The sequence below is a fragment of the Sinohyriopsis cumingii genome, chromosome 12, assembly GCF_028554795.1.
Source record: "Sinohyriopsis cumingii isolate HCF-2022 chromosome 12, ASM2855479v2, whole genome shotgun sequence".
NCBI lineage: Eukaryota > Metazoa > Mollusca > Bivalvia > Unionida > Unionidae > Sinohyriopsis > Sinohyriopsis cumingii.
This window is the reverse complement of record NC_142972.1, coordinates 83,888,236-83,903,027: the sequence shown is the minus strand read 5'-3', so window position 1 is coordinate 83,903,027 and position 14,792 is coordinate 83,888,236. Positions and strand designations below refer to the sequence as shown.

The following is a 14,792-nucleotide window of genomic DNA, read 5'->3' as shown; positions in this document are numbered from 1 at the left end:
TCTTAAAACGATCCGAAGCAAGCGCAGATTGTGTGGAACATAATGGGTTGTCAAATTATGGCAAGTTTCCACAACCTCTGCCTCATGACTGGTGTACCTCTGTTGGCGGACGTACTTCGACCTCAACTTGAACCATTACTACAACTCACTAGGAATGAGCTGCGACGCTCTCCTGAAGATAACTGGTACCAAGCCTGAGCTTCTGACAGATATCAACAAGCACTGGTTCTTTCAGAAGGGCATCTGTGATGATATCTCGCTGGTGCCCCCTCGCACGCAAAGGCGAACAAACCTAATGCGTCCAGACCATACGATTTCAAAGCCAAACAACTGATAACCTGCTTTAACACAAACAACCTGTATAACTGGGCCATGATGCAGACTCTACCAAATGGTGGCTTTAAGTGGGTCGACCCTACCACATGAAGCCATTGCAGAACACTCAACAAGGCCACATCCTAGAGATTGACCTCAGATATCTAGAGGACTTTCATAATGCACACGCAACTACTATCAGCTGACTCCAAAAGTCATAAGTGTTCGAGAGGATTGGCACAGCGATTATTAGCTTGCTTGCCAGCGATCTGGAGAGTAAGTTCATTGTAATCACAAAAGTTAGCCCAGCCTACGTTAACGCGCTGTATAAAGCACAATAATGCTAGCAGATATCACAGCCATACCATCCCAGGAAATATATGATGACATTATCTCCTTCTGCTTTGATGAGTGTCGGCAAAATCCGCTTTTTTTTCCTAAGCCCAGAGTTGTTTATTCATGTCAGGAAGTATTGTACAAGCAGCAACTCTACCTGGGTATACGTTCTGTATTGGTTGGACAGCTGCTTGTTATATAACATCCACTGTATACTTCATTTTTGACCAAGTGCTTGTGAATCCTCCATAGGTTGTATTTGCAACATCTTGTCTTTTCTTCTCAAAATCGGCATGTCTGTAAGTAATCATGCTACCCGCAATGAACGCTTGTACCGCACCGCACCTAAAAAAAAAATGTGTCTGCTCATTATCAACAAAGAGGTCTGGATGATCGGAACCTTTTCCACGTCACTTGCAAGACATTCACGGTTGTCTAAAGGTAAAAGGTAGCGTGCAACTACTGTGTGCAGTCCTATCAGAGACGAACCGAGCTAAGCGGCCATCATGATCCTCAGTTTAACCTTGCGACACAGGTCGTTGCTACCTCTCCGTAGCACATTACCTCAAGGCCCACAAACGTAAGGTTCCGGCTTTTATATTGCTTTGCTACACTACAAACCACCAGCTTGGATAGGTAGTTACGCTGCTATGCTAGTATTGACATGACATACCGCATGATGGGAATCGCATGATTAGAGTCAGCCAGCCAGTTCCTTTCTGAAGTCAACTCAGATAATATCTTATCAATATCTATGTAACTGAACTCAATCGCCAACGTTCTTGTGAAGTTCTGGATGTGGTTGGTTGAACACTTAACTCAAAGTAGCTTATAAACAATATATATTAACTTCTAGTATTTTAATGTGTATGATGGTGTTCAAATTACGTAACAACTACATTTCACAGTCGAGACATGAAAATACTGGAAGACACTGTTGGGTCTGTACGAAGGAATAGCATATCTTGACACTTATTTCTGAGAAATATATGGGCTTCTGCTGGAATATTAACTTTAATAATATTGTTTAATTTTCATATGTCCCTAAATGATTCTTCATGTTTGCATTTGAAGAGGGCTATCAGGCTGATGCCGACATGGAAACTGATACAGGTGAGTTTAGAAAGGGCTGATTCCTTATTTCGGACTCCATAAAGAAAGGTACAATCGGCGAGTAGATAAAGCGTGGTAGTTTCATCAAACGTTTTAACGAGTACACAAAGCAGATCATCCAGATCATATCCTATCGAGTTTACAATAAATACTCCGACATGTATCTTTTCCGCGGTCCCAAAACTGTTATATTCTTTTTTAAGGCGTATAGTAAGGTAGATGATGAGGATTAAAATGAATGCGTCCCTAATTTCTTCTTCAAACAGTTTGCAGGCAAGTATGCACTTGTCCAAACGGAGATGGCCGACAATCAGTGCGCATTGCAGATATTAGTTATCAAAGAGTGCGTTGCACAAGTGCAGTCCTGTAATCGACATGAACTTGGTACAGTAGATACTAAGTTTCGAGTCCACGACGACATACAAGTATACGTTTGACACGGCTGCCGCCTGGACCGTTTTCACAATCTGCAGGACATAACCTCCGCCTAGGTTTCCGATGATTATTCCGTTAACCTCATATCAAGAACAAAAACAAATCGATTTTGACGAAAGTCACCAAAGTCAAACAATGGAGGCTCCATGTTTTTTAGAGGCTCTTTAGCTATTATCTTCTTGACCTCACCCATTGCTGCTATCTCAGCTTCCCTAGGCATATATGTGGTTAAGACTGTTCTCAATCGTTACCGACACCTTCTTAATAAGTGGGTTGTAAAAAGTTTCCGAATCACGAGCAAAATCAGCATTCTTTTCTACTTCCTCGAACAGCAAAGCTATACTTTTAGCCATTGTAGCTCGTATTATGCGTCACAAAAAAGGTGCTTTGGGCTGTTTTTAAGCTAAGCACGTGCAAAAGCGAACGAAATAGGTTGTTCTTTATTTCTTTGTTGAGACACATGCTTTCGCAAGTCTTGTTCAGTTGAGATTCGTGTCTTTCTGCGCTATATTGAAACTGCTATCAGAACATAGCTGAAGAAACATAGGACAGACCTTCGTCGCGAAGAAAATTTTCAACTCCCCGAGACAAAAAAGAAAATGATACTTCATTCGTCCAGCCACCACAGGATTTTCAGCGGCATATTGGAAGCTTTATTGAAAAACCTGAGTGATGACAATCTAGCAGCAGCATTAAATAAAATTTGCGATTAAAATGTTCACATAGTCTTTAAGGCCATGAAATTACATAAAATTCAAACCATGCATTATTCATTGTCAGAGATGGTGTGTTTTATCTCAGTAATCACAAGATAACCCTCTCGAATTACTAGGTATGTGAAAAAGTGTTATAAAGTGTTATGTATTACCATCGCCTCAATTCTCACTGCGCTGCAGTTTACTATAAGCATGACTGTACTCGTGGTCACATGCGGCGCAACGACACCACTTCCCGCCGTCCTAACATTTTAACCTTTCCTCAATTAATACTTAAAAAGACAGCAGAAGCAGCCGGCCAGGAAGCTTAAATGCTTGCAAAACAATCTTGGCAGCGCAGCCTTGAACCAGTGTCACTATTGTGTCAGTCCTCCTACATACCGCCGGCGTGTCCTTGGATGGATGGCCTAACGCATCTTAGTCTTCTCAAATTGTAATCGCATTATTTACCACTGTCCCTGCTCCCATTAGGACGGGCAAACAGTATTGGAAGATCACCAATTAAGAGGTTACTTGTCGATCAAACCAGACAGCTGCAAGCCCCAACGCAATTAGTGTTGTTTTGTTGACATCGTGGCCATCATTGCCTGCACATTTTTGTGATACTGGTCCGCACTTGCGATAACGTGTAAAACCGACATCTTCATGCTTTGTTTGATGCGGTTGTTGATCCATTTTAGCCATGCTAGGACTATTTCCGCCATCAGGTCTGCTTGTCCTTATCAAATAAATATCGACGTTGGTATCTAAAGCCATGCTGTTGTCCGGTATAATAAGTTAGTTGTTATAAGCCTTGTAGGTGCCGAGTTTTAAGATCCATCTCGCTTGGTATCATGTATAGCCCCATCCCCATGAAGTATTCTAGCTCACTTCTATCATATCCTACGTTTTGGATTTCAAGCACGTTTCAAATTTGATAGCAGGATTCCATGTCGATACTGTTATCAAGCGCGTTCCACTTCGTTTAATCCGGGAGGGCACACAGCATCTGACGTTAGGCAACATGTAACCGGTACAAGCTGTATTATATTTCTGGTAGCCCTGCTCCTGTTGTGCTAGGCCTGATAGTCAACAGTTGGTTGCAGACGTAGACGTTGCAATCGGTGCTCGCGCACCAGACGGAAAAGTTACATTATTTTTCCAAAACTCATTGTCTGCCGGCTTTGAGTAACAATTATCCAATATTCTTCCACTAGACGAAAGGTATCAATTATAGGATTTATCAGTAAATTAATTTTTCAAACGAAACACCATCCCGTACAAACACATCGAGGTTGGAAAACAATTTGTGGAAGTGTGGTCTTTTCTCAAATCCATAGCTAAAGACGCCACCGACGCTCTATTTCGTGTCGATATTAAAGCGAAGTACTTATGGCAATAAAAAACAATCCCTTGTTCAATCAAAGTATGTTTTATTATCTAAACCGGTAGTTGTGCCGGTGACTCTAGAAAAGACGATACGCGCTTATAATGGTACACGTGTAGGGCTCGAAGAAATATCGTTCAGTCCAGGATCTTGGATGACAAGATGGCCGCTATCGCTTAACCGGCTTGAAGAAGTTGTTCCGTTTTTTAGTGCCGTTTTCATGATATTTGTGCTTGTTGCCTGTTTTCATCTTCGTTATTGTGTTCATTATGTATTGGCTGTTAAATTCTTATGTGTTTCTTCATCTCCTTGTTTTGGAAACGAGAACAATTAGACTTTTTCTCAGCTGTCTTGCTCCACTGTTTTTGAACAAACCGCAATCACGTGTTACTCGCCAGTCAACCGGTTTATGCTACGATGGACCCTCATTAATTGCTTTAAATGATCACTCCTTGGCTCTCCACACAACATTGTGCTCTAGACTAAACCAACTGGGATTACATTCATCATTACCTAAATGTAAACAGAAGCAAAAAAAAAACGTTGTTTCAAAGCTGGCCGGCGTAGAACAGGAGGAAGAATCCCAGTTATCTCCCTTATTTCGGCACAACCATTTAAAAAAAATTCGACCGTTAATTCAGATAACCTAATTCAAATCCTTATTAATTCGTCAACCTTTGTGTCAACTATCCAAGAAATACCTATGCGCATTGCATTATTCAATGCCCATTCAGTAGGACCACCGGAAAAGCGCACAGAAATAATTAATTTTATCAACGACCAAAATGTTGACATATTTTTCCTGACAGAAACATGGTTAAAATCATCAGGCGATGAGCCCAAGTGTGCGGATCTAACACCCACTGGTTACTCCATCAAGTCGTTCCCCCGTAATTCTCGCGGAGGTGGAATTGCTGTCATCACAAAGAACTCCATGATAAAACGTCTGAACTACACCACAACATTCAATTTCGACCACACATCGTTTGAACTACTCCAAACCACACCCACACTGGAGCAAAGGTCAGTCCATTTTTTATACCTATACCACCCTCCTCCTAGTAGAATAAACAAGCTGGCTGACTCTCGCTTTTTGGAGCAGTTTCCGAATCTCCTGGACTATGGAAATTCTATAGGTAGCAACCTGATTATTCTTGGAGATTTCAACTTTCACTTTGACTGTCCCTGAAACTCAAATACATCAAAATTCATAGATTACATTAATGTTTTCAACCTCAAACAGTCAGTTAACCAACCCACCCATAAACATGGTCTCATTTTAGATTGGATTCTTCATAGATCTGATGATAACATTCTACGGTCCTCCCTGGTATCTCATGAACTTGCATCAGATCACCTCTGCATTATATGCCATCTTGACGTATCAGTCTCTAACCCTCCACCTTTATCTGCTACTAAGAGAAACCTCCGTATGATAAATAGAACCAAACTAATGCACGAAATCCAAGCTAACCTAACAACTTGCTTACCTCCTACCGCAGTAAAACTCGATAACTGTCTGCGTTCATTGCTTGACAAACATGTCCCAGCTACCAAGTGCTGAGTATCAATTCAAAAGTGTTCTCCATGGTATAGCAGTGTTAGGGAGCAGCTTCGCTCCTAAAAGAGACCGCCGTAAAGCTGAGAGGCTCTGGCTTTCCACCAGACTCACTATTCATAAGCAAATCTATGAAGTTGCTAAGAAGAATGTCACTAATATAGTCCATGCAGCGAAATCAGCCCACTACACTACTAAGATCAAGGAAAGTTCCAGCTGTAAAGAGCTCTTCGAAATTACTAACAAGCTAATGTCAAGGAATACATCAACACCACTTCCAACTACCTTCTCTCCAGTCGACCTTCCGGACATGTTTGCAAATTTCTTTTGTGACAAAGTACAAACCATTAGAGATAAGCTTGATACCACAATTTCAATTGACTCGTCGTCACAATACAGTTGGGATAAGAATTTGAGCGGCAACCATTAGCAGCATTTGAACCTGTCTCTATGGATTTCGTACGTACAATCCTGATGAAGAGTGCACCAAAGTCATGTGAACTTGATCCAATTCCAACATTACTGCTGCTTGAGTGCTTAGATCCAGTATTGCCTTCACTAACTGATGTTATTAATACCTCTCTCTCATCCGGGGAATTCCCATCATTTTTCAAAACTGCCATTGTAAAGCCTCTGCTGAAGAAACCAACACTAGACAATAACGATTTAAAGAACTACCGCCCAGTTTCTAATCTCCCATTCATATCAAAAATCTTAGAAAAGGTTGTTCTATCCCAGCTTGTATCTCATCTAAATTCAAATAGTCTTTTTAGCAATGTACAGTCTGCATATCGCCCTTGCCACAGTACTGAAACTACTCTTCTAAAAGTAGCTAATGACATTCTCTCTGCTTTGGATCGCGGAAAGATTACGGTCCTCACCCTCCTTGATTTGTCTGCAGCATTTGACACAAAAGACAATGATATGTTACTTCACCGTCTCCAGCATGTATTTGGCATTCATGATACAGCCTTACTGTGGTTCAAGTCCTACTTGGTCAACAGGACACAAATTGTATCTGCAAATGGAATACACTCCAGCCCAGTTGATCTATGTTGTGGTGTTCCACAGGGGTCTGTTCTTGGACCTGTTCTCTTCATTCTGTACACTCAGTCGCTCTCAAGTGTCCAGTGTCTCACCAATTGTACGCTGATGACACCCAAATATACAAATCTAGCCACCCAACTGAAGCTGATGCTAGCATCCAAGGTGTAGAGAGGTGCATTTCTGATGTGAAATCATGGATGACATGTAACAAGCTGCAGATGAATGATGATAAAACTGAGGATATTCTGATCACAACAAAAAGACTTTCTCATTCACATCCTTTACCTCAAACAATAAATATCAGCAACGCCAACATTAAATTCACACAATCAGTACGAAAGCTATGTGTTACTCTGGACAGTACTCTCACATTGCACCAACATGTCATAAACATATGCAAGGCTGCATATCTTGAGCTGAGATGCATCAGCTCAATTCGCAAATATCTTTCAGTTGATGCCACTAAAACACTTGTGTGTTCATTAGTACTTTCAAGACTGGACTATTGTAACTCAATTCTGTCTGGTTCATCTCAATATCTACTCCAGAAACTTCAAAAAGTTCAAAACACAGCTGCTCGGATCATACTTAGAGTACCACGATCAGAGCACACCTTCCCGCTGCTCTGTACCCTACGCTGGCTATCCATTCGATCCAGAATCAAACACAAAATTTGTTCTCTGTGCTACGATTCACTGTCGGACTCTAGTCCAACATACCTATCCGACCTCACCCATGTGTACACACCAGCAAGATACTTACGATCCTCTTCTGACAATCGTATACTCATTATTCCCACTATGAAAACAAAGTCATATGGACAGCGTTCTTTTGCATACCAGCGCCCAGCAACGTGGAATGAATTGCCCACTGAACTTAGACACAAAGACACAGTGATCCCATTCAAGAGGGCTCTCAAAACTCACTTATTTCGACTACAAGAACAAACTTAAAGACCTAATAATGTTTCCCTCCTGAAATATTCTCAGCATGTTTTTTTTTATTTTTTAATGTTTTTCCAATTTCATGGTGTTTGTTTTTGTAATAATATTATTATATGTTTTTTTATCTTATAGGTGTTGTCTAATGTTGTAAAGCGCTTAGAGCTTCTAAAGATTAGGCGCTATACAAAATCCTCATTATTATTATTATTATTATAAATTATTATTATTATTGCACACTGTTACGAGTGACTGGTAACAAGAGATTTGTTCTGAGCCGGACCCCTACCAGCTCGTTGATAGACGTTATCATACCCGATAGTCATTGCAGCATAAATACGCTAGAAAAACTAATGCAGGCTGGTATTCCCGGAAGTGCGGACTAGAACGTGGAAAACGGGTAGGTCGGCATCACGCTCACTGACCCAGAACATTTGCGCTATCTCAATTCGCTACCCCCATTCTTGGGTTCCTATTACCTGGTGGGTTTTTTAAGGAACATGCAAACACAAGGCACCAAATGCTCCAGCTTTTATCAAATTTCTATGAATTTATATCACCAAAGATGATATAAACACAGTTGGGAATATTCTTGATGGTAAACGTCACCCTGTTACAAGTTCTTCATGTCAGTGGTGAGTCCTACGGGAAGTCACTTATTGATTCCTATGGAGAATGACTTTACTACTTGAAGAAACATCCAGGAGCTCTAGATATGCATATTAAACTAAAGACAATCGCCGGTTAATATGCTGCAATGCACTACCGCCCTTGATATTTAATAAAGTACTAGCGCACCATGAGTCTAAGTGGCCCGTGCTTCATTAGTAACTGTGCTGCAGGTGCCTTCGTGCCATCGTTTTCCTATTAATGCCGGTAGAAATCGCATTACTCATGTCGCCAACTCAAAAAATCCCACGCATGAGACACTCTTGACCACGTGGCGAGCCTGAGGATAACATACTTAACGACATACAGCATCACGTCAGTAACCGAGTTTATAGGAATTAATGTGTCTGCTTCCTATCTCTGGGATTAAGATTGGCGGGCGTACAACTGGATGCCAGAAGCTCCCGCTCATACAAGGGCACAGACCACATGCACGGTGGGATAAAAACACTGATGTACCGTGAAATACACGCGGGAACTGAACGAAGAGAGCTCCCTCAAGGCCCTGTGGCATATACCACATGACGTCCTGGCATATAAGCCTGACGCTTAACATATTGGTGGGTCTGACTGGTGACATTCTACTAGGCCTGACTGGTAGACTTGATGGACCTGGCTCGTGATGCAGAAACCATTCTTCATCTGCTCATATATGTACAGCAAACTATCTTTTCCTAAGAAATATGATACATTTCAGACAAAGAGGCCCCACACATATTCAACTTCGTGAAATGTGTGATTTGACAACAAAACAAAGGATGCATAATTTCAAATGGCTACATTTCTCAAGACGCGAATGACGGTGGTTGTGTGTGTGTGTGTGTGTGTGTGTGTGTGTATCCTGTTATTATTGATTGAGCGTAACTGAGTAGCATTATAATACATATATAACCTCTTACAGCTCTTAAATTATTGTCCATTGTCATCGTTTGAATTTACATCTATAAAGAAACTTTTAATTGATTCGTATTATTGATTATTGTTTTCAACAAAAAATAATTTTAACAACACTCAGCTTACAAGGTATAAAATCCAATACGCTTTCCAGCCCATCGCTATTCGTACCTGTCTTGTCACAATGGTTAGAATATTCGAAAGAATTTGGAGTCCTGGGCAAGAAATAGTGAGAAAACAACATACAAAAATTTATTTTGATGAAGAATTTGAGGTAGGTCGATTTTTAACACCCACCAATATTTCATTTGAGTTGTTTAGTATTACACATGGGAAATACCCTTTCGTAAATTTATTTCCAGGAGGAGCCACTGGGAGCGCCTCTATGCCAGTTTTGACAGCTAGCGCCCATATCAGAAGCCCACAATATCAAATCTATTCTGTGCGCCTATTGACATTTTCAAAATGGCCACCAAGCATTACACAAAAACCAGAACAGGTTGCCACTGCAGGATTTTATTACACCGGTACGTTATTTTTGTGCAAATAATCAGATAATTTTGCACACCCGACATTAGCCCATTCCATCTCCCCCCCCCCTCTCTCTCTCTCTCTCTCTCTCTCTCTCTCTCTTCTGTTATATAACTTCAAATAAATTTATTGCATCTGAAATATATTCTGGTAATAAAAACAATATTTTGCTACAATCAAAAATGATAAGTTTTCCTGCAACAGGCTTTATTCCTGTTGCCTTAGTAATAACCTTTCATGTGTCGATGTGCCGTCAAACAGCAATCAGTCAGCCAGTCAATTCACAGCACTCTTTGCTTTCATGGATAGGATGGTTATATTCTTCCTTAACTATCAATAAAATAGCTATACAAGCACATATATATATTATAAATAGTGTATATATATATTGTTTAAATAACAGAACTTAGATAGTCTCCGTTGACAAAGAACTTTCAGCTGCAAGATTATGACAGGAATCAGTTCTTGGTCACAAGTTATTATAAATGAACCATCTCTTCAAGCTACTTCTTCTAGGCTAATTTGTATGTAAATTGTTTTAAATTATGACTCTCAGACACTCTCAGAAGGACATAATCGTTGACCTGTAAATTTTAATCCATACGACATAAAAAAAAATTTGTTCATAACACGGGATATGAATAAGATTTACTTTTTTCCAATCCTTGAATATGGGTCTGAAGCTGGGTCACATTCTACCATTAGTCATTATCGATAAAGTGGAAGCAAGTTCAACTTGAGGCATCTGGACCAATATTGAATAAAAGTGTTTTATTTTGAAAGAGGTTTGCCATTTCTTGCAGACAGAAAAGAGATGAAAAGGAATATATGCTCCGTCTATAAACGCAATAATAAGAAATGCCTCGAATACGTAACTGATTTACACCCACTTTATGCACAAAACAACAAAACACAACCACTTATGCGAAATTCTGAAAACATTTTTCATCTTCGCTAACGTTGTTTAAAAATTATCTTCCCATCTATGATAAGCAATTTGATTGACTCGCCTTGTCCACAACAAGACGTTCCGATGTTGAAAACGTACAAGCAATGTTAAATAAACCAATTATGCCGACCACTTCAAATATAGCTTAAATTGTTTAGTTTTAACTGTATTAGCTCTATCGCAACATACATGTAGTGCTATAAGTTCGAATTCCTGACATCCTGTTCGTGTATGCATGTATGTATATATATATATATATATATATATATATATATATATATATATATATATATATATATATATATATATAAACACCCACATTTGTCTGTGTGTCCCGGCAGCCAAACAAGAGGTCGCGAGTTCGAAACTCGAGGCACCTTTCCAAATTTGTTCTTTACTTTCTCGGTATTTTTATATTGAAACTTTCTTTTAAACGCGATCATCGCATATTGTTTTAATTTTGTATTTTTTACCTTTTTTTATTCCCGTCTTAGGACAGGCAATTAACTTATAATTGCTTAAGTAAACGTCGAGGGTCGCACAAATATTAGGTAGTTTGTGTGCTTGTTATTGCTTGCTTTCTCGCCTTATAACAATTATTTAGTCCTTAATTTTATTATTACTTCACTTACAATAGTTTTTTGCGTATACAGTTTCTCCCAGACGCATATACTCTCGTCAGTATCTACTGTTAATATAATCAGCAAATGGAAACAATAGCAAAAACTGACAGTCCAAACAAACCACATGTCAGCCTCTCCTGGTAATGTTCATGTGTCCATTATAAGATTGTATGCATTCATCTTGCCTACATATTCGCACTTTGTATTATAAAGAGGAACACGTAAGTTGCGACCTTTTTTCACGATATTCAGTTTATGACTTTAAACCACTTGCGGCAATAAACTTTAAACGAATCAATTCACAGGACTCCAAGATGTTGTGAGATGTTTTGCCTGTGACGGTGGCCTGAAAAATTGGGATCCAGATGATGACCCATGGATCGAGCATGCACGTTGGTTCCCACAATGTCCTTATGTGCAGGAAGTCAAAGGTCGAGATTTCGTGGACCTTGTAAAGAGGATGACAGAAGAGTCTGACGAGGTAAGCCTTTACTTAAACTACACATAAAACCAATGCAGAATGGTAGAACAATCTATAATCTTTAATTCCTTCGCTTAGCTTGTGTAAGAAATCATATATTGGTAGTTTGCATCTTAAATGTTTGCACACAAAATTCAATAGCTATAAATTATATAGAAGAGCATGCGCCCCATTTAGTCTTCGTTAATGACATTTGTACATAAATACAATTAATTCTATGGACCCATATTTGTATAAACAAATTATTCACTTCCTTATACAGGTATTCTTACGTGTGATAAAAACAAACATCGATTAAATTGAGAAATAGCGTTTGGAGATTATCTACCATATACGACAATATATTCCCATCACTTTATAGAATTGTCAGGTAAATAGTTATGACTCAATTTTTATACATTTTAAAATCTATCATCTTTTATATTTTAAAATTTATCATCAGATATAACTTCTTTTATATTTATCATATATTAGGTGAATACATTAGTGCTCGAGCTTTCCTTTCATGCATTCCTCGCCCATTTCATCAATATCTTGAATGTAACTGAGATTTTGCAAAGTAATTAAATCAACTATGAATGTGTTTTCTCTATGGCTTGCATTTTAACTTTGTTGCAAATGTACTTTGAAACAGTGCATGCCACATCGCACTCCAGTTGCCCCCACAGCTGAGAATGCCATATATGTTTACCAGAGTAAAGTGTTGAATTATTTCGTCTGTCACAAGAGCTCAAACACTTTTAACAATATAATGTGAAAATGTTTTGTACAATTGGTATTGTTTTACGAGAGCTTTAATTAACTGTACCCCACTAGGTCTATTCAATACTATTATTTTTGTTGTATGTACCTTTGGTCCTTGCCTTAAATTATGCATTCTCATCATGAATATCAGAATGAGCACCAGCTGTGTCACGTGGGAGGCATTTCACAATTGCTTGATTCATTGATTGCAAACATAGGTGTCCGAGTACACAAATCGTTTGGGGTGGAACCTCTCTTGCCAGTTTTTAAGCTAAATCTGATTTGCTTAACTTGACACAAAACTAATGTTGTGTCATCAGCTGTGGGTAGATGTAATCAGCGTCTCAGTCGAATGAGTTCGCTTGTAGAAATGTTTTAATCGTGATAAAACAAACTCTGTTCCACATTGGAAGGTAGGCTGAAAAGACAGGACATGCCTTTTCTCTGATTCAGGAAGAAGATGCCGTGGTTCATTCAACATTTCAGAAGAACAATCCTATGGCTCATCTCCCTGACCTAAAGCAGCTCAATTTAGGAAACGATACAGGTAAACGTTACGTTCAAGTAAAATATTATATTTGATTCACCACTGCTAACTTTTGTTGGCACTATTATCCCTTAAATACAGACAAGAGCAGTCAGTTTGGTGCATATTTTAAGTTTTAATGTGTACATTCAATTTCAATGGCTGGGTAGCTTGCAGATGCCAATATGGTATGTTTTTCAAAGAATGTCACAGTTCAGTTTAACATCTCCAATTTCTGAAAGTTGTCATTTTCAATTGTGAATTGTCATCTTCGATTTCATTACAGAGTATTTATATTGGAACAATATAGATACGTTACAAAATCCAAATTTATTGGTAATTTATACCTGTTTTGGATTAATTTTAGATCAGTCATATCAATAACTCAATTTCACTTAAGAAATCAAAGTTTCTAGAAAAATATACAGTGGCGTTATTACACTGTGAGAATTAGGTCATTCATAAAGCATGAAAGGAAACAAAAACAGCACGAGAAAGTGTACAGATAGTTCATATGATAGATTTGTAGTATATATTTAAATATTGTCTGTAAATACTTATTAATATGTAAAATACTTGTATGCAGCATTATTTGATGACCTGTAGGTATGTCAAAGTATCCCGATATCAACACTGGATTTCACGCAGTATTGATGAGCTGGCGTGTTGTTATACTTGTTCCATTTCTGGACTCGTCCACAAACAAACGACTGCATCCCGAAACGGGCGTTTTTTGGCCTAAAACATGCAATCGTGTTATATTCGTCATTCGCACAAAAGTGAAACATGTTACTAGTAGAGAAATGTCCCTGTTCAGCAAACTTTTCAACGACTACAGAGTGTCGGTGTTCAACAGATTGGTGAGTCATGAGGCAGTAGAATATTTTTTCAGTATGTTGGAATTCAGCATATATGGAAAAGGGCCTTCAGTTTATACTGTTGAGTGTCTATATTACAGAAAAAATATGATAATTCTAACTGCACCTGCAGAACAACAAGGAAGATTTTCTTTACATGGTCACGATTCCACTGTATCATGTGCAAAACATGTAATTTTTCAAAAATCAACCTTTTCAGTTAATTTGGTCACGTCGTGATTTTAACAGTTTTGATAATGACCGCCAATAGAAACACATTACACAGCAAGTACGCCTGTTCTCTGAATTTCATATGTAATACTTATTGTGGACATCAAGCTTTTCGTATCATATCTGTTTTTATATATTGCTGACTTACATGACACAACTGATTAAAACCGAGTTTTACTTTCTCCTCAGTTATTTCACTCACGGAATTAGCCATGATTAACTTTTGATACACAGTTTCAATAAGCCTCTAAAACATTTTTTTTTCCGCAAACATCATTATAATTTAACTACATTGTTTTGTAGTAGAAATGTATATCCTGTTTCTTGTAAATTTCTTAGTCTATCAAATTCCGAATTTTCAGCATTTGCGTGCTATATATTTTAACAAATAATGGTAGATACTTTCGTCCTAGATCTGCAAGGATTAATGTGTGACTTTTGCGCACAACCTTATAAATCC

At 38.6% G+C, this 14,792-nt stretch overlaps 1 protein-coding gene across 2 annotated transcripts in view; it reads left to right on the top strand.

The window, feature by feature from the left end:
• Positions 1 to 14,792, top strand: part of LOC149786877 (uncharacterized) — a 37,757-nt gene that overhangs the window by 13,819 nt on the left and 9,146 nt on the right. For both annotated transcript variants that reach the window (XM_089977388.1, XM_089977389.1), the window contains 3 exons: positions 9,753 to 9,917; positions 11,799 to 11,974; positions 13,172 to 13,265. In XM_089977388.1, coding sequence (XP_089833514.1) covers positions 9,753 to 9,917; positions 11,799 to 11,974; positions 13,172 to 13,265 — 435 coding nt within the window. The remainder of the gene's footprint in view (positions 1 to 9,752; positions 9,918 to 11,798; positions 11,975 to 13,171; positions 13,266 to 14,792) is intronic.